This window comes from Silene latifolia, chromosome X (genome assembly GCF_048544455.1).
Source record: "Silene latifolia isolate original U9 population chromosome X, ASM4854445v1, whole genome shotgun sequence".
Lineage (NCBI taxonomy): Eukaryota > Viridiplantae > Streptophyta > Magnoliopsida > Caryophyllales > Caryophyllaceae > Silene > Silene latifolia.
In genome coordinates this window covers 6,377,683-6,401,894 of record NC_133537.1, presented here as the reverse complement: position 1 = coordinate 6,401,894, position 24,212 = coordinate 6,377,683, and the positions used below count along the sequence as shown (strand labels likewise).

General features: G+C 38.0%; 4 protein-coding genes across 4 annotated transcripts in view; 1 reads left to right on the top strand and 3 right to left on the bottom strand.

Moving 5' to 3' along the window:
• LOC141622581 (callose synthase 10-like) overlaps positions 1-844 on the top strand; it is a 31,128-nt gene extending 30,284 nt beyond the window's left edge. Inside the window, exon 51 of the mRNA XM_074438608.1 lies at positions 358-844. Within this exon, the coding sequence (XP_074294709.1) occupies positions 358-594 (237 nt within the window). The 3' untranslated portion in view covers positions 595-844. The remainder of the gene's footprint in view (positions 1-357) is intronic.
• Positions 845-2,444: 1,600 nt separating this feature from the next.
• Positions 2,445-5,419, bottom strand: LOC141622580 (amidophosphoribosyltransferase, chloroplastic-like). The gene is made up of 2 exons (XM_074438607.1): positions 4,795-5,419; positions 2,445-4,054 (listed from the first exon to the last, which is right to left on the bottom strand). The coding sequence occupies exons 1-2, from the start codon at positions 5,276-5,278 to the stop codon at positions 2,820-2,822; spliced, it is 1,719 nt and encodes a 572-aa protein (XP_074294708.1). The 5' UTR covers positions 5,279-5,419; the 3' UTR covers positions 2,445-2,819.
• A 991-nt stretch (positions 5,420-6,410) lies between these two features.
• Positions 6,411-11,171, bottom strand: LOC141622578 (zinc finger CCCH domain-containing protein 43). Its single transcript, XM_074438606.1, has 6 exons — positions 10,622-11,171; positions 9,418-9,522; positions 8,473-8,583; positions 7,968-8,240; positions 7,420-7,680; positions 6,411-6,870 (listed from the first exon to the last, which is right to left on the bottom strand). Exons 1-6 carry the CDS (start codon positions 10,994-10,996, stop codon positions 6,709-6,711), a joined length of 1,287 nt encoding a protein of 428 aa, XP_074294707.1. The 5' UTR covers positions 10,997-11,171; the 3' UTR covers positions 6,411-6,708.
• A 1,751-nt stretch (positions 11,172-12,922) lies between these two features.
• Positions 12,923-22,852, bottom strand: LOC141622577 (lysine-specific demethylase REF6-like). Its single transcript, XM_074438605.1, has 8 exons — positions 21,604-22,852; positions 19,477-19,555; positions 19,132-19,199; positions 18,883-19,027; positions 17,764-18,386; positions 16,049-16,753; positions 14,844-15,226; positions 12,923-14,750 (listed from the first exon to the last, which is right to left on the bottom strand). Exons 1-8 carry the CDS (start codon positions 22,475-22,477, stop codon positions 13,278-13,280), a joined length of 4,350 nt encoding a protein of 1,449 aa, XP_074294706.1. The 5' UTR covers positions 22,478-22,852; the 3' UTR covers positions 12,923-13,277.
• Between the last annotated feature and the right edge of the window lie 1,360 nt (positions 22,853-24,212).

Here is a 24,212-nt window from a genome sequence, read left to right as displayed (position 1 = left end):
GTTTGTAATCAAACCTAACAAATGGGTCATTCAGATCACACATGCTAGGTCACAATCGGGTCAATGATTATGAGTCAGGTTATTTCGAGTCGTGACTAGGATTTTCGTTATCTTTAATGTAGATTAACTTAACTTGCTTTAAATTGGTCACTTCAGGTCATTTGAATCGGGTCTGATCCAAATTAGTTTGTAACCAGTGTGCATTTGGTTCCTCTCCCAACTTTTGAATTTGTTAATGCATCTATTTCACGAGATAGATGTGGAGCTGCCATATGGCATATCCCACGTCTTGGCACTGACGCTCGTATGGCACTTCCCATTTTTAACCCTGTACATTCTTTTCATTTTGGGTTCTAGCTTGCGATTACATGGAGGAAGGTGGTAAGAACTATAGGATTATGGGATTCGGTCCGGGAGTTTGCTAGGATATATGATGCTGCCATGGGTGTGATTATCTTTGCACCAGTGGCATTCTTGTCATGGTTCCCCTTTATTTCAACATTCCAATCTCGGCTTCTCTTCAACCAAGCTTTCAGTCGAGGTCTTGAGATTTCAAAGATCTTGGCGGGGAACAAAGCCAATGTTCAAATGTGAAGAACGACTCATCTATGACACTATTTTGTTTTCTATATTTTGTAATCTTTTGCATGAAAGTTTGTATTGTAAATTTTGTTGGAAGTTTTGATTCGGAGCTTATTCTTTGCAACTTCAGCTCGTTGGAGTTTTGATTCGGAGCTTATTCTTTTCAACTTCGGCTCGTGCCAGAGTATTTTGTAACACCATTCGGTGTCTAATGTAAATATATGTAGCATACTTCGTTTACTAGGGACTGGTTTTTGGTGCATTTATTGCAGAGGTAATCTGAACGCGTTTTATTTACGTATATGCTAAATCCTACACACTAATTTACTTAATCCTACACATTTTGCCTCTTTTTTCCCATATTACCCTTCACTTTAAAAAAAATTAAAGAATACAAAATAAATAAAAAAAAATTAAAAAATCCCCAAATGCCCCAAATCCCAACCCCGACTACTCCGACTACTCTCTGCCCACCCAAGCGCCGACCAACTCCACCACCACCGTGCCGTCTACCCCTATATCCGCCGTCAATTCAAGCTCTTCCCCGCTCATCACCCACGACCACCATCACCTCAACCCCTTAACCGTCGCCGTCTACCCAACCCCTTACTGTCGTCGTTGACCTTCCTCTAAATCGTCGTCGGTTTTCTGGTGGGGCGGCTTGAGTGGCGGCGTCCTAGTGTAGGGAAGGGTTGAGTGCGTCGTCCTTGTGCAGGGAAGGGTTGTGGCGGTGTCGCTTGCACGGAGGGTAGTGCTAGTGTCGACCGTTAGTGTCACAGGCACACGGGTCGGCGCGGGCATGGGTATGAGGAGGGGTAGTCGCGGGCGTTGGAGGGTGGTGAGGGAGGATGCCGGAGCAGGGACTCTGGTGGGAGAGTGTGCCTGTGCAATTGATTTATTAGGGTAACAGTTCTCTTGTTTCTCTCTCTGGTTTCACTCTTGCTAGGGGTTGAGAAATGAGAAGGATATATTCGGAATAAGAGGGAAAAGTGTGCGGGATTAAGCAAAATGATGTGCGGGATTTAGCACGTCCCTTTATTTATATCATCAATTTCTCTCATTAATTTTTCTGAGTGGGCACGAAAACAATTTAAAAACCACAAATTCTCACTTTAGACGGACACTATCCGTCTAAAGTTGTAGTCGGGATAAATATCACACCACTCTCATCATAAGACAAACAACAGGTGGGATGTCACCACTTTATCTTATTATGTAAGTGATGACATATTTGACCCGTCTATACTTTAACGGATATACCCATCTTAAAGTGAGACTAATTGTTTAAAAAATATTCGTATGATAATATTTCAATGTTTTTCACGTTAGCCTCACGAGATTTCAAATATAAGCCTGTTTATAATTCGATAGCACATTGTGAAAATGATAACCTTGCTTTTACTTCTTCGGTTCCATTGAATGACATACATTTATCAAAATTCGCATCACAAAGGTGTACAATAAGTTTTACTACAATCAACTTAAACTTGCAATCTGAATCTTGTGCAGATGGTTTCATACGAACAATTAGCAATTAACCGTAAATTAAATGAGGAATTTATCATTAAATGATTCTCCATAAAACCATTTCAAATACGGAGCAAATTTTGGGTAATTTGAAACAAGTTGTACTCCGACATAGTTATAGCTTACATAGTGTACTTAGTTCGGAACATAATCTACAAGCTGCTCGAGAAATTCAGCACTTGCCACCCTTGGCTTCAACAGCTTTCCAGTGATCAGAAAAAAACCTAGACCTGAATCATCACTGCAAAGCAATCGAGAATGTACGTTGATTCTTACATCCACTTAGCTACCAGCTGCAACAACATTCTTGTTCAATTTGATAAAACATTGTGAAGTATTTTAAAATCTCAGCTCTGTAAAATCTCGGCTCAAGCTTGTACAAAGAGAATGAACTGAAAACATAATAAGCTCATGTGTACTGTCAAAGCAGAAGATCACAACCACAAAAGCACAGAAATGAAAAGTGAAACAGGTAGAATGCAGAAATTAGCAGTAGCAGTAATGTAAAATCAACATACTAATAAAAAATCATAACTTTTTATACGGAGACATAGCTTATCACAGATTAAGCCCTTTGCATTCTCGAGTCCATCATTCATGTCACCTCACTCCATGGTTGAGCCCTCTGTGTACTCAGCAGCCTAATGAACTTGATTCTCATTGTCGTCGTCATCATCATGGGCAAACGGCAAATCGCCACCGCCTGCCTACTAATGACCACTAACTTGCTCTACTTTGGGGACTCTAGGCGCTTGAACCCAACCCCCATCAATAGAATCAGGACCTCCAGTTAAACCATCATCCACAAAATCCCCAACCCTTTTGACCTTTAACTCCGTAGGCTCAATCGGGTATTTCCCTGAAAAACAAGCGTAGCAGAAATTTCGAGATTCCTCACCCAACAAATTCCTCAAACTATCAATAGGTAAAAAAGCGAGTGAATCACACCCAATGAAATCCCTAATCTCATCCACATTCATCCTATTTGAAATAAGCTCCTCGGAGCTAGGAGTATCCACTCCATAATAGCAAGAACCAATGATAGGTGGGCTAGCAATCCTCATATGCACCTCCTTAGCACCCGCCTCCTTGAGTAACCTAACAATTTTTGAGGATGTTGTACCCCTAACAATGGAATCATCCACAACAACCACCCTCTTACCCTCCAAAACTGCCTTAACTGGTGCCAACTTCAGCTTAACACCGAAGTCCCTAATCTTTTGCGAGGGCTCAATAAACGTCCTACCGACATAATGAGACCTAATCAACCCTTGTTGGAAGGGCACACCCGCCTGTTCCGCATACCCTAGGGCCGCGACCACACCAGAGTCAGGCACAGCTATAACCACATCACACTCAACAGGCGCCTCCGTCGCTAAAATCTTCCCAAAGGCATGCCTCGACTCATACACAGACTTCCCAAAAACAATTGAATTAGGAAGAGCAAAGTAGATATGCTCAAAAATACATTGCTTTGGCTCAGGGTGAGGCATTAGGCAAGAAGTCCGAACTCCGTCCTTGTCTACAACCACCATCTCACCCGGACAAACTTCACGCTCATAAGTAGCCTCAATTAAATCAAGCGCACACGTCTCAGACGCAAAAACGATGGCCCCATTGCTCCTCCTGCCCATCACGAGGGGGCGGAAGCCGTGTGGGTCCCGCACAGCGACCAGCTTGTCCTCGGTCAAGAAGACCATGGAGTAGGCTCCCTCCAGTTGCTGGCACGCCTCAATAATGCGAAGGAAGAAAGGGCGTTTCTGGGAGATAGCAATCAAATGAAGGACAACCTCGGTATCACTACTAGTGTTGAAAATACTGCCGCTGTCCTCTAAACTGTGGCGTAGTTTTTGGTAATTAACAAGGTTACCATTGTGGGCGACTCCAACTGAGCCGTATCTATACCCTGCCACGAAGGGCTGTACATTCTTCAGCATAGACGATCCTGAGGAATAAATTTAGCAACGACATAAAACACATCATTACATAAAGCATACTCACATACATATACTGATACACAAATGAATTACTGTATTTATTTAGCGTTGATTAAAAATTCTCCACTAGTCCGAGTAAACAATAAAAGTTCCGTCCTCAATTATGGGGAACAATCGCCTTAAGGACCTGAGATTACTATTTCCGTTTTCTAGTTAGCTGCCATTAACTCAAAATGTCACACCCCAAAGACAAAAAAGTTCTGTCTTCCTATATATTCCTCTCTACTATTATTTCCGTTTTCTAGTTAGCTGCCGTTAACTCAAAATGTCACACCCCAAAGACAAAATTTCCGTCCTCCTATTCAACATTTTCTTCATTTTTTCCTTAAACGAATTATTCAGGTTATCTTCCCTATTTCCTTTTTTTGGGTTGATTTGTGCGGTCCAAATTCAATAGCACGTGGGGTAGTTCTTATTTCTTGTGCAAAACGGAAAGGGAAAAAAAATGGTGAATAGGAGGGAGTATTTCATTTCAAAATGGATGGTATACGATTCTGTTCGACTCGATTTTTTGGGTTAATCTCGACCTTTGAACCGAATTCGAACAATACTTACCCCATCTCAGCGGAATATTGAGGTTTACCTTTTTGGACATTCATTTTCATCCATACATTCATATACTCCGTATTCAAAATGAAAGGTAAAGACAACACCATTAAAACCTAATTTATCGAAAATAATAGCATACCAGCAGTGGAGTAACGGACATGGCCGATGGCGGAGTTGCCAGGGAGCTGGTTAAGTTTAGATTGATTGAAAACGTCGGAAACAAGACCGACGCCGGTGATGGATTGTAAAACACCGTCGTCATTAACAGTAACAATACCGGCACCTTCTTGACCGCGGTGTTGAAGAGCATGTAGGGATAAGTAACAAAGACGAGAAGCTTCAGGGTCACCGTAGATACCAACGACACCGCACTCCTCCCGAGGCTTATCATCATCTATTTGATCGTATTCGGCTGCGTCTTGGTCTATATGAGTTGTTGATGATGATGAAAAGAAGGTTGAAATAGGAGGAGTATGTGAGCGGCATTTGAGGGATTGAGAAGGGAGGTTGAATTTGGGTTTAAGAAGGAAGGTGGTGTGGTGGCGGCGTGGTGGTGAGATGAGGTGGTGGTGGTGGTGGTGGGTTGGTGCGGCGGAGCGGAGTGTCAGGGCGGTGGAAGCCATTGAAGGACAGAAAGAGAGAAAGTTGGTTATGGCGGGCGAGTTAGGGTTTTTGTTTTTTTGGAGAATTGGAGAGAGAGGGATAATAAGGGGATTATAGACCTGGCAAACTTGACCCCATTTGAATGACCGGATTTGAATAATTCGACTCAATATTCGAAATCAAGATCCAAATCTGAATTGACCTGACTCAGTGTAACTCGACCTGAATTTTGACAGTTGCAAAATGATTATTTATCTACAAACAACTTGATAATAACTTACCCGAAAATGACTCGAACTCGAAATACTCGACCTAAATGAGACTTCTATGATAATCCGAATAATCGTGTCATCGTGTGTCCTCCACTCCCCTTCAGCACGCTAATTATTATCCACAAATAACTTGATATTATACCCGAAAATCACCCAAACTTAAAACAACCCTGCCTAACCCGAAGTCTACAGACCCAAAATTCACCTGAACCAAACCCAACCCAACCCAGTCAACCCGCCTTGACCCGTTTTCTAGGTCTAGGACTTTTAAGAAAGACTTATTGGTACGTTTTTTGTTCTAGCTTGCAATTACATGGGAAAAGGTGGTGTGCTTCCCCCAAGTGAGAACTATAGGATTGTGGGACTCTGTCCGGGAGTTTATTTAGGATCGCAAAATCTTATTTCAGACGGGCACTTTTCCCGTCTGAAATAAGACCGACAAAATATTGTCATTTTTTAGTAAAATGTAAGCATTGAATCTACAAAATGTTATCACTAGAGGTATCACTTTTTACCCTGAAAATAGTGGGAAAAATAATGGTAACATGTTATCGAAAAATACAAACATTTTACTGTCAAATGATAACATGTTGTCCGTCTTATTTCAGACCAAAAGCAATGGTCTGAAGCAAGACGCACTGAGGATCGCAAATATGATGCTGCCATGGGTGTGCTTATCTTTTGCACCAGTAGCTTTCTTGTCATGGTTTCCCTTTATTTCAATTTTATTATCCCTTCCCCCGCAAAATTCATCCCAAAATTATTGTCCCCTTTCTAGTTAACCCAAGGGTACAAACAATCTAGTTTTACTTCAGTCAACTTAGACTTGGCACCGGAGCCTTGTGTAGATGGTTTGGTACGAACTATTAGCCATTAACCCTAAATTAAATGAGGAATCTATCATTAATAGCTTCTGCATAAACACAAATTCTCATTTGTGACGGTCACAAGCTTGTGACCTCTCACTTCAAATACGGAGCAAATTTTGAAACAAGTTGTATTACGACATGGTCATAAGTTACATAGTGTACTTAGTTCCGAACATAATTTACAAACTGCTAGAGAAATTCAACACTTGCCACCCTTAGCTTCAACAGCTTTCTAGTGATCAGAAAAAAGCCTAGACCTGAATCATCACTGCAAAGCAATCGAGAATGTAGGTTGATTCTTGCATCCGCTTAGCTACCAGCTGCCATAACATGATTGTTGATCATAGGGTTGCCAAAACCCGGTGTAATATCTACTGATGAAGGAGCATGATTTATTGGATGATCATATTTACATGCAGGTCCATACTTGCAAATTCCATATCGGCTGTAATAGCTACATATGTTTTCACCCTGGATGTCCAATTTGAGTAATTATTTGGCATTAGACACAAGCGTAATGAAGATCACACGGCCAAATCAGAAACAAAATCCAACTTGATTGTTTTCTAATAAACATGAATCATTTAATTCCATGTAGGAACTTACTAGGGAGTTCAATTCCCTGAAAGAAATTTGAGAGAGCCGCAAGAGCAGCAATTGATGCTTGTGTGTTCTCAGCAGGCCATGAGTACCATATTTTAATGACTTTACCACCTATAGCTGATACTGGCTATTAATTCCGCTAAAATGATAATTTAGTACTCATGTTTTGGCTAGTTGTCACTTAAAAGGTAAAATGGTATTTAAAATTCCTTTAAAATGGTAATTTAAAATTTCTTTAAAATGGTAATTTGGTACACACTATAATCTAGTTACAACTTCATCGGACATAATAAACGGCCAGAAAATGATGATTTCTCAAGTTGCATCAATCGAATAATCTTTTACCTATTGGAACAATTGAAAATTCTTACTTAAAAGGTGATATAATTCTTCACACGGATAAGATAGATAACTTACAGGTCTTAAAGGAAGGCCCAACTCGCTGAGAGAACATGCAGATGACTTCTCCAATACATTTTTTGGATGGTGAAATTTGCATGAAGATTTGTATTTACAGTTGCCAGTTTTCAAGAAGAAACTACATTCAGGTTGTCCAGGTCTTTCAGGAAACTCATCAATCGGTTCACCCTGATGTGAAAAAATGTTTCTTTCTGATGGCTGGTTGTACATTGCATACGTTGGTGCCATGGGAATAGTTCCAGGTGAATAAATAGGAGCCTTCTCAATGTCATCGCACATAAAAATAATTAGAATATGCTAATCTATGACAAGTGACGACACAAAGAAAACACAGGAAACCCAGATCACCATAATACCACCATACCTATTCCTAGATTCCCGATTTCTTGTTATTCCTTTCCGTATTCCGTGGATTTTAAAGGCGTAATATAAGGCAAGTACTCTTTAACTTGAAGCAAACACTAGTTTATTTTGCCAATACTTCATTTGTTCCTCCAATACAAATGTCCCAAGACATTAGAAATATTTTTTTAATAGAATGATACCTGATAAGCAGTCCATTCAGGTTGAGCAGGACGAGCTTGAGTTCGAGCAAACATCAAAGGTAGATATGCAGGATTTTCATTTACAGGTGCAGGAGGAGACCAGGATTTTGGAGTGGACCGTGAAGCATCAGGTGATGATATAGGTTCTCCATTGCCATAGCTGGGCAAATCGTCATGCCCTCCACCAGATGTAGGTTCAGGATGGTTAAACCTACAGTGCGCTCCAAATTTGCATGAGCCATTACGCATGTAATAAGGGCACTCTTTTTCCCCCTGTCAAGAAAGAACCTCGGTGAAGATTATAAACTATCTCTTCAGAAACATAGGTCATGCCACCTAGAGGTATAGAATTATTCAACCAACAATCACAATGCATTTACACAACACTACACCACTGGGGCGAGAGAAGGTTAGAATAATCACAATGCATCAGTAATCGAAATCCAAGTAGCGAAAACAAGATTGCTCAAGGAGGTGAGATTTAATTTTATGAGAGGTAAAATACCGGACGAATAGGCAAACCCATAAAATTAAGCTCTGATGCAGGTGAAGCTTTCTTGCTGTGGTTGAATTTACAGGCTTTCCCAAATTTACACCCACCAGGCCGATCAAAGTACTGCATGAAGAAAAGAATACAGACAAAAGAGTTAATAAACGATAAAACAAAAGACTTTTTAAAGAACAAAACCAGCCCAAACCCCACACCCCAAATCAATTACAAAAATCCACAATAAATGTCATCATAACAGAAAGAGAAACAGTCGACATTTCGGGGTTATTAGTATCGTTCCAAGAGAAGACAAGATCAAAGACCAAAAAAAAAAAATCTAAACCCGCCCCAGATAATTACGTAGTAGAACTATAAAAGCCATTTAATGCCATCAGAAAAGACACGGTCAACATTTAATGCCACCATAGCAGAAACAGAAGCATTTGGCATTTCGTGGATAGTTGTATCCTCCATAGAAAAGATACTACTATCAAAGACAAGAATTTGATCAGGGAAGAAACCAACCTATTCATGCAAACAAAACCACGCGATGCAAGGTATGGTACCATGCAGTATGACTGAATAATTAACCTACAGTTCAATACTTGGCTGGTTGGAACTCTTGGAAGATAATGACTCGATACAAAGCATAGTAATGATGTAACTAATAGTCCTTGAGCTTGCATTCAAATTTATTAAGTATCAAAACAAAGGATATTAGAGCACAGTTGAAGAATACCTAATCTAATAAGCTACAAAAGATTCATAATGAGACGGGCCTAACCAAAAGATTGAGGCATTTATAGCAAGTTGCTTATATAGGGAGTACTTCTATTACATGGAAAATTTATTTGCCTCACCATATGCCAGGATGCAAACCGAATGAATCAATTTATTTGCTTAGAAAAAAGAGGATTTTATTTTTCAGAGTGCATGCAGAGAGGAAGAGGAGATGCATACTTTGCAATTAACTCGGACTTCTCTCTCGAATGAATAATCATCATTTTCCTTCACATTTTGAGTAGCAGTTTCAAAAGACTCGTCTTTTCCTTTCGCCTTACCACCCTTCATACATGCGGGAACAAAAGAAATATCAGATTAATGCAACTTGAATATCTATCATGCTTTCTGTTCTACAAGCAGACACACATTATATAAGGTACATCAAAGAAAAAGAGCACCTTCATGTTAATATTTGCTATACCATTGTACAGTGCAACCTAAATGCGCTGGATTTGTACCTTTTTGTCACAATATGTGGAAAATGGTGCAAATTCAAAGAATTAGAGGGAGTAGTGCGCAGTCTATAACAAAATGTCAACCCTTTTAAATGCATCAAGGAATTTCCCGAATAGACGTGAAACACCGAAAAAAAAAAACTTGCAAAATATTGAACTGGACATCGGTCCTCTATTTGAAGCAAACAACATGCATGATAAAGCTAATTACCGCATTAGTGCATTACACCCAAAAAAATGAATCTAAAACAAATTAAGACAGATAAAACACCAAAAAAAAAAAAAAAAAAAGTTAGCTTCATATAGGACCACGCATTTGTCCTATATATACTAGGATCAACCAACCAATATGCTTGATGAATTACCATACTTAGACCCAAAAAATGCCAACTTTAGCTAATATAGTTATCGCATCGAAGTTTGTTACGAGTACTCCCTCTATCCCCGTCAATTCAATTGTTTACCTTTTTAGTGTTCGGTAAAGGGTGTTTTAATGTAAGAGAAGTTAAACAAATGATCAGACCGAATTAAGTTAATCAAGAAATAGTCATAGATCGGACTAAACAAAATCCAACTAAAGCAATCAAACACACAAATTTATATACTTCGTCTTCCAGTTATTTGTTTAACTTTGATTAAAATACTCCTCTCAAACAGTATAAAATGTAAACAAATGACCGACCGAGACAAAGGGAATATATATGATCAGAATAACTACACAATCCCACCAATTACAATGGAGTACAATTTAAGAAAGAACCAACTTTAGCTTAATATTAATAATCTACCAGCAAACTATTCTTCCATTTATCACTCCGAATCACTGATCATCGATAACGATAACGATAACGACACATTTACAAATAAGCAGATAAGATCAAGCATAAACCCAAAATCAAAATCAAAAGAACTAAAATTAAATTAACCTGAGGAAATTTACGGAGAGGAGGGTGATTAAACTTGCAACTAGTACCAAATTTACAATTCCCTGTTTTCATATAAAACGAACAAACCTCTGCTCCAGGTCGTACCGGATACGTAACCATAACTGTCTTACTCTTTTTCATCATTTCTTCATCATCAGGGGTATTTTCGTCTTTTTCTTCCTTCTCCTCTCTCACACTCTCCTCCACCGTCTCCTCCGCCGCCGGTTCCGGCGTTTCCTCAACCGCTATCTCCGGTGTATCCGATGCCGGAGCATCGGCGGTTTCGTCATTGCCGGCGATGTTAAGAGAAGCGAGGTCATCTTCGATGGAATTAGGAGGTGGATTAGGGGAATCTGTGATTGGAGTGTCCGCCATTGTTGATCGTTGATTGTTGAAGAAGGAGTAGAGTGATTTGATTGTTAAGTGATGAACAACATTTGGGGATAAATAATGAAACCCTAGAATTGGAATTGGAATTGGAGAGTGGCAAGAGTCAATTAAAGAGTAAAGAAAGTAAACACGTTCAGTTATTTCATTCTTTATTTTAATCGGGTATGAGAACCGTCTTAAGTTAAGGCGGTCTTAAATGAGACACGGTGAAACAAATGTGGGGTCGGTGGGGACCAAACGAGTATCCGAGTCAACTTAAGGATTTGACTCATATCTCTTAACTGTACCAGTGCCGAATAATAAATACTTTTTCCGATTTTCTTTAATTACGTTTTCGTTTTTCTTTAAATTCTAAAGATTATATTATTAAATTTAAATTAAAATTTTACAAAAAAAAAAATCTATTATAAGTATATTAACAATTTAGCATGCTTCCGCTGTTAATGAAATAATTTTTTTTGTAATATTTGACAGTTTCTCATGAGACTTACTATTAATGATATTATGATAATTTTAAAACAATTACTCCCTCCGGCTTGCTGTTTTCTTCCCATTTAATTATAATACTCCTCACATATATTAGAGAAACGGAAAGAAAATTAAAAGCCAAAGGGAGTATTTTTTTATTTTTAAGATCTAATTATGTTTTAAATTGTACAATTTTCGTATTTTGAAAAGTTGTCAGGAGTAACATTACTCATACATATTTTGAAAGATCTTGAAAAAAAGAAGACATATAGAAAAAACAGAAGGATTAATATTTAATCAAATGTGGCGTTACTTATAATCAAGTTGTTAAAATGGAATTTTCTTAAAAATTTACATTATGTATTCAATTTTGTACAAAACTTTCTATATTATGTTAACGGTTATACAATAACTTTTTTGTTGAATTATATTTTTGGCATTAGAAATTAAGTTTCAACCACATACCTCCTCGTCCTGATTCCTAATATAACATCTCAACACGTTGCGAATCAAACCCCTTTTAGAAAGATAACTCAGAATAGGGATAGCTTGCGAATATTTTTGACGATATTATATTTAAGAATAATTGTACCTCGTGCTTATTTAAATATATGCTTCTCTTATATATGCCTAAAGCTAGAGGGGAATAAATTCTTTTAAACAAGATATATTTAGCATCAAATTTAAGTGATTATTATGACAAGTAGCCGCGCTACTATAAGAAGAATCATTTCTACTTCTGTTTAATTCTAAAAGTTATCGTATTAAAAATATTTTCATAAAGGGTTGTGCTTTTTCACATACGGATTTTACTCTTTCACATACGACTTTTACAAATTTACCCTTCTCATTTTTTTCCCTCCTCACCCAGATAATTTTCATTCATTCTCCCTCCCCTTCACCTCCCTTCGAAAACCTACTCCGTCCGACCTTACTCCGATTCTTGTTACTATAATGCTATAATGCTATTCAGGAGCACAAGTTTTACCGATTTAAGTAATCAATCTCGACTTCTATCCAAACTAAACTGAATTGATTCTTGTTTCAGACGGATACCTTTCGTCTTATTTTTCAGACTAGTATATTTGACCATTTTATAGTTAAATTTAACCACAGTGTATAGACAGTGTTACAGCTTATAGTAACTGGTTTTTCAATAGTGGTTACATTTAACTGTAAAATAGTTATAAAATCCCGTCTTATTATTTCAGACCAAAAAGGCCGTCTGAAGCAAGAATAGCATTATAGCATAGCAAAGGAAGGAATAAACTTTGCGGGTTATGAGTTCTACACACTCTCGTAACATTCGTCTTCTACATTACCCCATTTGAAATGAACGGAGTTAAACGGTACTTTCCCTGTCGTAGTCAAGAATTTACGTTTGCTTTATTTTCTCCTCCCAAAATAAAGTATATGTAAAATATTCATTGAGAAAAGGCGTGTACACTAATACCCTTCATTCCATCGAATCGTTTTCAAGAGTATGATGACAATTCATAAGAGGAGAAGGCAGAAGAAAAGGTTTGCGGTCGTTGCGACAAGGGAAGGGAAGGGAAGGGAAGGTTAAATATCATTTTAACCATTACATTTTATCCATTTAGCTAAAGAATGAGTCCAATGAAGACCCTTCTAAAGACCACCAACTGAATCAAATGTCAACCAATGGCAGTTAACAAGATGAAACCCTAAAAACTAGAAATTGAAGTAAACCTATGCCAATCAATTGGAATTAAACACCAATTCTCAGACAAGCAATGTTAACTTATGTTGTTTACATACCGATTTCCGCCTCAAAACGTCATTTCTTAACTTTCTTCGAGTGACCTGTCTTACGCTTGTGACGACTGAAATCTGACACAAATCTGAATGTCTGACCACAATCGGGCTCATTGCAGACGTATGGACGAGCACCTGTGTGGACCCTGATGTGCTCAGTACGAGCCCAGGCCCATTTGAAAGTCATCTTACACCCCTTCCAGGGACACTTGAGTGGTCTGTCGTCCATATGAACACGTCGATGCTGAACCAAGTACTTGTGTGAGAAAAACTTCTTACCACATTCCTTGACCGGGCAAACGTTTCTTTTATGCAATAAAAGCTCTTGATTTGACTCGAAACTCATGGTACATCCCTCGATATCGCACCGAAATTCAGTTTCGTCGTCATTATCCGAAGCTTCATCACTGGTGACAGTGGGACTATTTATTTGTACTGGAAGCCTCATCTTGGGACCCTTCATGGCTGGAAGCCTCATCTTGGGACCCTTCCTTTCGGGCACATTCTTTGTAGCCGGGAATTTCTTTACCCGCGGATTCTTTACTTGGCCTTTTAGTGCTGCCTTGGTTTCTAGAATCCGGGCTGAAGGCTTTGAAATTCGTTTTCGCAGTCGAGAGCTGGGCCCGCCTTCCATCTCATCTTCTTCACTAATGGGCTCAAACCCTGGGCTCCTAACAGGTGTATGTTCTTGAAGAGATTCATCAGAAAGTGGGCCTTCAGAATCACTATCCTCGGTATCTTTCGCTTGGGCTTCCGCCTGTCTGGTTGGTTTGCCTACTACCTTTACTCTACTACCGCAGCTCCTCAGCTCACGGTGATGAGATATAGCATCCACGGAATCATCAGAAAACACATCTCGAGATACTCTCTGTCGACTTTTTGTTTTTGCGGCAGGTTTACTTCCACCGTTTATATCATCCAGGGAATCATCAGAAAACACATCCCGAGATACCTTCTGTCGACCTTTCATTTTCGAGGCGGGTTTACTTCCTCCTCTTCTCAGAGGTCCCTGATTAGGTAAATGTTCATCATCAGGGGAATCTTCTGATAGGCTATCCTGAGATTCTTCGACTTCATGATGCCTAACTCTCTGGCTTGATCTACTCGGTGTTTTTTTGGGTTTTCTTGCACTTCTCCTAGATAAGGACTCAGATTTGTCATCAGATAGGCTATCTAGAGATTCTTCTTCATGATGCTTTTCTATCTGGATTAATCTATGATGTATTTTTGGTTTCCGAATACTTCTTCTAGGCAAAAACTCAGTTATTCTCTCATCAAGTGAATCTTCGGGATCACTGCCTGCGAATTTCATCTTCTTAGCTGCCCTACTCGTGACAGTCAACTTTCTCTTCTTTCCAAGTTTCCTATCAGAGGAGGTAGCCTGTACTTTATTGATAGTATCTGGTTTTCTCCCCGATTTCTCAGCTGATGCCAAACAAAAACTGGGAGCTTTTTCTTCTTCATATAGATCTCTTTGCAATAATAAAGGATGAACCTGATTCAACGAAATTGGTATAGTTTAATGCTTATTGGCCTTTAACAAAAAAAATCATTTTTTTATCAAGAAAAACAAAAATGAAAGACGAACCTGATTCGACATCCAAACTTTTCCACACCATTTACCAGCCACAACAATTTTTCGCTGCCTGGCGTATCCTTTGAGATGAGACTTACCTTTTGGAGAGGACTTGGATGGAGACGTGCAGCCAAAAGCGTCATATATGACAGAGTTGTAGGGCATTTGCTTACTGTAAAGAGGGGAGCGGCTAAGGATGGCACTATAAAAAAGATTAATGCCAAGTTTTACAGCCCAATCTCCGTTCTTCGGAGTCGCTTCTTCACTTTGCAAAGCCAACTGAATCCGCTCTTCGTCAACTTTGGTTGCTTCAGAAAATGTAATGTCTTTCCACTCATACTCAATTTCCATCTCTTCAGCCACCTTCATTGCTTCGAACTGGACATTTGGATAATCTGAAAATGCAACAACAGGCAAACAGCTAGAATGTTAAACTAAAGAATCAAACACAGCGGGATGAGATACTCCCTCTGGTTCTCTGATTTCTTACGACTACTCAAATTCTGTGAGGAGATTATAGGAATAGTAAAAAGAATTCGAGAATCATACAGACTAAAATAGGGACGTATGTCTACTACTTATGATGTCAAGACAACCTAACGGAAAAAATGCTTTTCTATTATGCTTAATAACCTTTTTCACACTGAATGACTCACAAAATCCAAAAATTTCCGCTCCCTATGTTATGTTAGATGTTTTAAAGAGTAATCAATCAGTAGTTCAGTACACTCAATTAACACACTGCGCCATATATATAATGGAAGACCTATTCACATGCATCTTATACTTTTTTACTATGACCGGGGACTTGTTAAATCTGCAGCATATAATTCTGCTAAGATCAGAAACCCATTTCGAATTTTGCAAAGAATTGTGACAAGGACCATAGTCGCCCAACAAACAATCCCGAAACTATCAAATTTTCCAAATATGGCCATCTGCATAAAAATGCTGCAACTCTTTTCACTAAATTATTTCGACATCTTAACCTAAATTAGGCTAATAACATGACTACATAGTAGTAAGCCAAAAAGGAACATCTCAATCACTAAGCAAATCTGGGCATTTATGGGCTTTGGCCTAAGTGGATTTGTTTTTCTTCCTGGTACTTAGCGCAAAACACCCCAGTCGATTAGAAGAAAATCTCAACTAATTTCTATATGACCATAAGACGTTTTAGTTATCTAAAATCCAGCATAGGATAAGTCCAAACACACCTGGGTGACAAAGAAGTACGACATGGACCCCACCAATAGGTTGGAGTTGTTTTTCAACCTCCGCAGCATGCTCAAGACAAAAAACATGCATTCTAGATGAATCTTCATCGCATCCGTGAGTGAAGGAAACACTTGTCTTGGCCATTAGGTCCAGACCTCTGCAAAAATTTGCAGAATCTTCTCCTCCAGCAAGGGGGTAATTTTGTTCTGTGGTCAAGTTATCTTCTTCTGAGCGATTGTGAGCTTCATATTCGCTATCACCACTATTAGTTCTTCTATCCTCGCACTGCTCATACAAATCAGATTTGCGGGGAGAACCTTCATCGTCAAACTCCGCCCGTGGAGAAAGAACGGTCGGACTCCTTTCCATACCACTACCATATTCTTGCTCAGAATTTGGTGATTTTGCTTTATCTGGGTGCAGTTTAATGTCCCATGAATCATCTCCTGATAAATTATCCTCGGAAATAACAGGACGAGAGGGTAGAACATCATCTTCCTCGGAATCGGAAGAATTTCCATATGTCATAGCTAACAACCCGAGAGCAGATGAGACCTCTTTGGACTCAATATGAATACCTTCCTCGGGAGTTTTAGCAATATCTGACTTGATTGTAGGGCTGAACTCCATGCTTTGAACGTGATATTCAGCAGACTTGGAACGAACATCATACAACCCACCAGGGGCATTCTTTTTCATGAACCCTGGAATTTGAAGAGCAGCTATTCAATCATTCATAAACAAAAAGAGAAAATACACAGAATGTTAATAACAAGCAACCTAATAACCATCATCAACGCATAGGTTACATACAGAAAACTAAAAAACAAATAACAATACCCCACTCCTTAAAGGCTCTTGCTAATGGCCGGGTAACAGGGAGCGGGTGAATGGAATCTTACCCTTGGGTTAATATCATCAGAGGCTGTTTACATGAGACCTGATTTTTAAAAAGAATGTCCAGAGTTGCATTGACTTCTACTTTGCAGTAAAACAAAAGCACCCAATTTAGTGAGGCATTTTGCTATGTAACATTAATCGAGCACCAAAAACAGGGTCTCTTTCGCTACATCGTAAATGAAACTAGGAAACTACAAGAGTATCTTACAAGAAATGTATTGCAAGTAATAAGTAAAATAACAGACAGCAAAGACGGTCTCATCAATCAACAAAACAAGGGCTAGAGTTGCAAAAAAAACAGCCTTGAAGATACGTCTATCCTGAAATAGAACGAAGAACTTCCGTAGTACAGCATTATAATTATCAACCCCTTTACTATTGACATGCCTGTCTTTCTCCATAATCATGGCCTTCTTTGCGGTGAATAAACGGAGGAGTAGATAGGCCAATCTTCACAACAGGCCACAGGATGATAACAAACTTATTAAGGGTTTTCTTTACTTGGACAACGAAAAATGCATTTGAATCCTAGAACTGACAGGAGGAGGAATGAGATGCTATACAGCTGGTATTTGTTTGGGTCCAGGAGTATACTGAAAATCATAATTCTTCTAGTATACTCAAAATCATAACTCTACACATAAATGACTTATACCTATTGGGGAGAGTCAATGCTCGTTTACAACCAAGAGGTTGTTTTTGGATGACCCATAAACCAAATTGCGTCTCCAATCGAATGACGGCTATTTCACAATAAGAAGAAGTGCAGTCATGAGTCATTAGTAGGCAAAACAGAAGAAAAAAAATGGCTCACCTGAAAGTGATTCTGGCTCTGATCGATTTGCATCACCATTAATAACATCTATGTCATGATTAAGAGATTCAGAGCCAGCTACCCAGTCCTTAAAGAAGCTAGCATCTGCCGACATCAGGTATTGTGCCGCTGTTTCTGTAGGTTGGACAATGGCAACACAAGCAAATGTCCAAATCCCACATTTAACACACGAGAATAGTCCACGATCTGATAAGCCATCTGCAGTAGCCGCTTCTCTTGTTTCAGTTTCCGAGTGCTGTGCCTCACAGCTCGTGGAATTGAGTTTGGCTTTGACGGGATAAAAGGCTTTATGTTGTTTGATATCTCTAGCTAACATGATATCATCATAAGCTTTGGTAGACTCTTCTGAACTATGTAAGCTAATAGGCAACCCAGGTTTCACCTTATACTTTAATCCAAAACGCAAATTGGACCAGACAAATTTTTCCGAAGAGTTATGAGGGAGAAGTACAACTTCAGATCCTTGTCCAAGAGTATACAGAAGCTCATTATTATGCATCACATCCTGCACAAACATCTGTTTGATCAGCAATTCCCCTTCACCCTTTTTCTTATCTTTAAGTCTAGAACTTCGAGGCTCGGCACTGCTACCTGCTGGCATCCTAACAGGCCAAAAAAAGAGGTGGTTTGAGACATCAATTATATTTAAATTGCAAATCTCAATTGTATTGGATAAAACTATAAACAACATTGAACAAGGAGCGGAACATACTGAACATTATCTCTTACATATGAGAGATTTTAAGTGCTAAAAACTAAACGTTGCAGCGCAAATGTTTATCATCCATTTGGATGAGCACGAATGTTTTGTGCGAGTATTCATCATCAGCCATCTTTATTTCAGAGAGTAAAGAAGGTAACCCCAGAAAGAAGCAACAAAATTTTAAGCATAGACAGGCATAGAGTATCTAGACAACATTACCCAAGAGAGTTTAAACATAAGAGTATCTTTTTTTCATTTTTGCCCCGCAACTTCTTAAATTTACATTTTACCCCTCTAAGCCAAACTTCATCGATCCGCCACTATTTGCATTCTGCCTACTTTCATTTAAAGACACGTGTGATTGAAAGAAATTTAACCCTCGAAAGGACAAATACCGTATTGCTAATGCAAGATCATAAAGTAACTGGAAATGGGAAACCATTGGTGGATAATTTATGGCGGCTCTACGAATTGCAGCTTCTTTTGCAAATCTCAACCATTCCGGGGTGGCAATATTAGATGCTTCTCCACAATTGAATCCTACGTCAAAGAAGTGAATCTTTAAATCGGGTATATTTTTAGCATCTAAAGACATCCAGAGTAAGAGAAACAAACAAGAACAAAAATACTCAGTACTTCTTTACCATGACTGAAGCCAGAATGATAAGCCCGAGGAAATGTGACAACAAACTCCCCTGCATTTTGCACCAACCTGACCAGGCGTAAGGGAACGTCAGACAAGGATGATCATATTCGACAAAGAGTCTAAGATACAAATGAAAAAAACGTTGTAGAAACAACTATTCGTCCATTTATCAATGCCTATTATAACTTTATAACTTTATAAGTAATTTTTTCAGTATTAGATAGTTAGACGGTCCAAATATGCGGAAGTCTTATACTCTTATTTATAACGATTCATAGCTTTGCTCGAGGTTTGATGGACTAGCGATTAGAAGATAAGGCTACACAAGTAACTGTTACATCACCTGCAACAAGGCACTCCTGCATTCATGAGTACTTCAGGAGACATTACTGTAGTCTTTTCACCAAGTGTTGCAAAAGTAACTGTTAAACAAGATAAAATTCAGAGTCAGATTGTAGTCTTTTCACCAAGCATAGCAAGAGCACAGCGGAAATTTATGAATAGACCCATGACACACTCTCAAATACGGAGTAATACTCATTCGTAAAATGGAAATCACGCATTCAGATCTTAAGTCAAGAAATATAAATGATCCAGACGTATCAAAAGGTTCACAGCGTTTCATGATGAAAAAGAAATTTAGAAATTAGGGGAAACAATTTTTTAACGCAGAGAAACAGTATTTCTCAACCATTAATCATCAGAGTACAGAGGACTGCAACTTAAGCAGTTTACTTCAGCTTATACTAATAACACAGCATCGGTGCAGGCATGCCGCATCTAATGTCCCCTTCCTGAGGTGATGCATGCTCTGAAACCAAAAAAATCATGGCAGATTAACACACTATCAGTGTGTCAGAACCTCTTCAATTGCCACTAAACACTATCATCAACATCATACGTACTTGGCAATTAAGGAAAGAATTGGGTAAATTTAAAAGGCTAACAACATTTTCAATCTTGATCATCTATAAATACACTTGGCACCCATTGTTTGCATAACAAGTGTAAAGCCCAAGAACTATTCTGACAGAGACACAGCAACATGATAATATCATATGCAGAGTTGCAGACAATCAAAAAGTTTTGACCGATACACGGGAGAAGTTTCACATCAGAACCACAGAAAATCAAGAAGCGCGTGAACTACATAAGTAAAAGAAATACAACACTGACGCACGTGCTCAGTTTTTAGCGAAAAAAAAAAAGTACTGTATCAAACTAGCCCAATGACACCCTCCTACCAAACATTTAATGTGCAAGCCTATACTATAAATAACTTAGCTTGGTGTCAATCAGAGCTACGGTTAGTTCATTATAAAACAGAACACAGGACAGCCAACAGTTGTATACAGTGTTTACATCCGGCGTGACAGGCAAGACTTCAACACATGCCTCAGACCAAGTTCCCTAGCCTGACCGAATTAAGGACAGTGACATACAAATACACCTTGCAAGCCTAACTCACTCAAATTCAAAGTCATCTCATGTCCCATTAATATAACCAAAGTGCCAGTCATATCTACATTACCTCACAAACAGTGCCAATGTGCCATGAATATGTAACATTTACTCTTTCCGTCTAAGTCGTTTGTCTACCTTCTATATTCATTGCGAGGGGTAATTTAATAAAAGGTAAACAACTGAATGGGACGGAGGAAGTACTATGCATGCAATTTCAAGTACTGAACACCTAATGTGCAAGGCATACTAAAAATAACTTAGCTTGGTGCCAATCAGAGCTACAGCTTGTTCATTACAAAACAGAACACGGGGACAGTAGTATACAGTATTTACATCCAGCACGACAGGAAAATCTTGTAACATATGCCTCCAGCAAGTTCCCTAGCCTATCCCAAATCAGGACAGTAACATATGATCACAAATTCCCAACCTAGACAAAGTAACTAAAGCATACCTACACACCCAAATTGGTTTCAATCAAATACCAAATCATCTCATAACAGTGCCATGAATCAGAAATTCTTGTTTAAGAAGGGCATATCCTTTTTTAAACTTAAAATGGTCTGAATATGATAGATGACACAAAAGCATAATCCCTAGCGAATAGCAAAAAACTAGTCCCGTCAGCTATCTAAATGGCGCGTTATTTCACCCGTTTTATCCTAAGACGGATATGCCATCTTAAAATACACCAACTGGCCATGGATATATCACATTTACTATATATGCAATTTCAAGTATGAAACCTACAAAGTAAACAACAATTCACCAACCAATAGTGTTAATCTCTTCACTCAAATACAAAGTCGTCTCATATCCCATTAATATAACCAAAGTGCCAGTCATACCTATACTACCTCATATTTCCGTCAAGTCATTTATTTACTTTTTATATTCATTGTGACGGGTTTTTTACTCAAACATTAATAACTGACTGGGACAAAGGGAGTAATATGCATGCAAATGGAAGTAATAAACCTAAAAACAAAACAACAAATTGACTAACCAAGAGGATTGATCTCTTCACCAAAGCCATGAACCCTAATAACCTCTTCAAAAGCCAAAGCCGCGTCACGAGGAACACCATACCAAGTCTTACCATTACCCAAATGCAAATAATTCAAACTATGCAAATCATGATCTTCAACATGCCAAGCAAACCAACTAAACATCATAGCAGCATAAACCATAGGAGAAGTAACACCAGGTATTTCCTCCTTCATAAACCTAAGTAATGACCCATTTGCCCTTGCAACACCTCTCATATTCCAAGCACTTTCACCCACATTACTCACAACATCACCTGCCCTTTTCTCCTTCATTGGTGCAAATGCTGAACCAGGCATGTCATTTGCATACTCCACTGAAAATGGTCTATCCCCATTTGCTCTCCAATATAAAGTCTCAATTTCCAAGGGTAAAATAGTCTTTTTACCACCTTTAACATGATTTTTCAAGTAATTTTTTTCAAAGTTTTTAGCTTTTGTTTCAAATTGCTGAAGGGTATAATTCTCACCACTTTGCCACACAGATTTCTGAATTGGTCTCTGTTTTCTTGGACAAAACCCTACTTGTTGCTGCCTAGTAGTAAATGTTGGCACATTATTTCTAGGGTTTCCTTCAGAAATTGAATTATCATTACAATTAAGTAAAGAAATTGATTTATTGAAATTGGAAATTACAGATTTCTTAGAAGGGGGAGGAACAGGAGGAACAATCTTACAAATACCAAACTTTGAAGCTTCATTTTCAATCTTAAAAATATAAGAAATTGGATCTTGAAATTCTTGAATAGAAGGATGATATTCAGGAGCAACAGGTAGGGTTTTCAACCATGAAAATACTTCAGAAGTAGAGTGTTGTTCTGAAGAATTACCCATGTATGAAATTGATGGAATTTAGGGAAATTATTTCTGGGTTTTGTACATTGAATAAGATAATGAAATGGGTAGTGATCAGATTTGGGGGAAAATGATTCTAGGTTTAAGTTATTAATTGATTTGGGGGTTATTTAATTGCTCTGCCTCTTCTCTGTTTTATTTTTTTTTAACAGAGAGAGAAAGGGAGATAGTAAAGGGAGAGGTTAGATGGATGGAATTGATAAAAACAGGGGATTGTGAAAAAGGGTAAAGCAGAGAGTGGGTTGAGTGGGGGATACTTGGAGTTTGGGGGGGTTTTGGGAAAGAGGCAAGAGCCCAAGTGCCCAACTAGGAAGTAAGGAGTAGGGACTAGGGAATAGTAGACCAGTAGTGGTCGAAGAGGCTCGAACCGATCTAACCCGAATTTATTGCTGATAAAATCTGGTTATATGGTGAATTAGGTTTGGCGCCCGGCTACGTCCGGGCTACCTTTATTTAATATTTAAATTTTATTTTCTATGAAATATGATTTCTCTAAATTTGGTTAACACATACATTTACAATTTATATATTGAAATTATGATGAAAGGTAAAATTAATCAACAAATTATGAGACACGTTCACCTCTCCCGCCGTTAATATCATTACTTTCACTACATCCCCTGTTAATACTATTACGTTCACTACTTCTTCGGTTCCTGTTGTTTGTTTTACTATTCCTGCTATTTTTACGGTTGACCCGTTAGTTTTGTCAAGCTCGTATATTTAAATAAATTAATACGGAGTATTTTCTTAAAATCGAATTGTTAGTTAATTTTTCACTCTTTCCGTTGTTCCTACTGTTACTTTAATTACATGTGTTGTGACTACTATTACTTTCACTTCTCCCGCTGTTATTATTTTTTCTTTCACTACTCCCGCATTTATTATTGTTAATTTCACTACCCGTTCTTTCGCTAGTATGACTTTCACTACTCACGTTGTATATATTATTGTTGCTTTTACTACTCACATGGAAGGTTACTATCATAATAGTTGATTATCTAGTTGTATTAGAGTTATATATTTAAATAAATCTGAAATTAGATTATAATATTATTTAAGAGCAATCATTATTATTTACTAATTAAATTATAAATTTAATGAATTATGGAATATTATATTTTTTGGAAATATGAATTGATTTACTTACCTTTTAATAATTTCCAAAATATAACAAATACTTATATTATATTTATGTATGTTAAATAATTAACATATTTATAGTAATTAATACCATAAGTGGGACCCATTTATTTTAAGGAAACTCGTCATATTCTAATATTCTCTAAATTTATACTTTTAACCAAAACTATATAATATTTACATTGAAATCCCTTGTTCAGGTCCATCACACGGCGCTAACGATTTAAAACTATATAGTATAATTAATGTGTATAGATTTATTTAATTACATGGAAGTCCCTTGGTTTCTGAAATTAATATATAGTATTGATTTATAGTAATTAATACCATAAGTGGGACCCATTTATTTTAAGGAAACTCGTCATATTCTAATATTCTCTAAATTTATACTTTTAACCAAAACTATATAATATTTACATTGAAATCCCTTGTTCAGTCCATCACACTAGCTAACGATTTAAAACTATATAGTATAATTAATGTGTATAGATTTATTTAATTACATGGAAGTCCCTTGGTTTCTGGAATTAATATATAGTATTGATTGATTGATTGATTGATTGATAGTTAA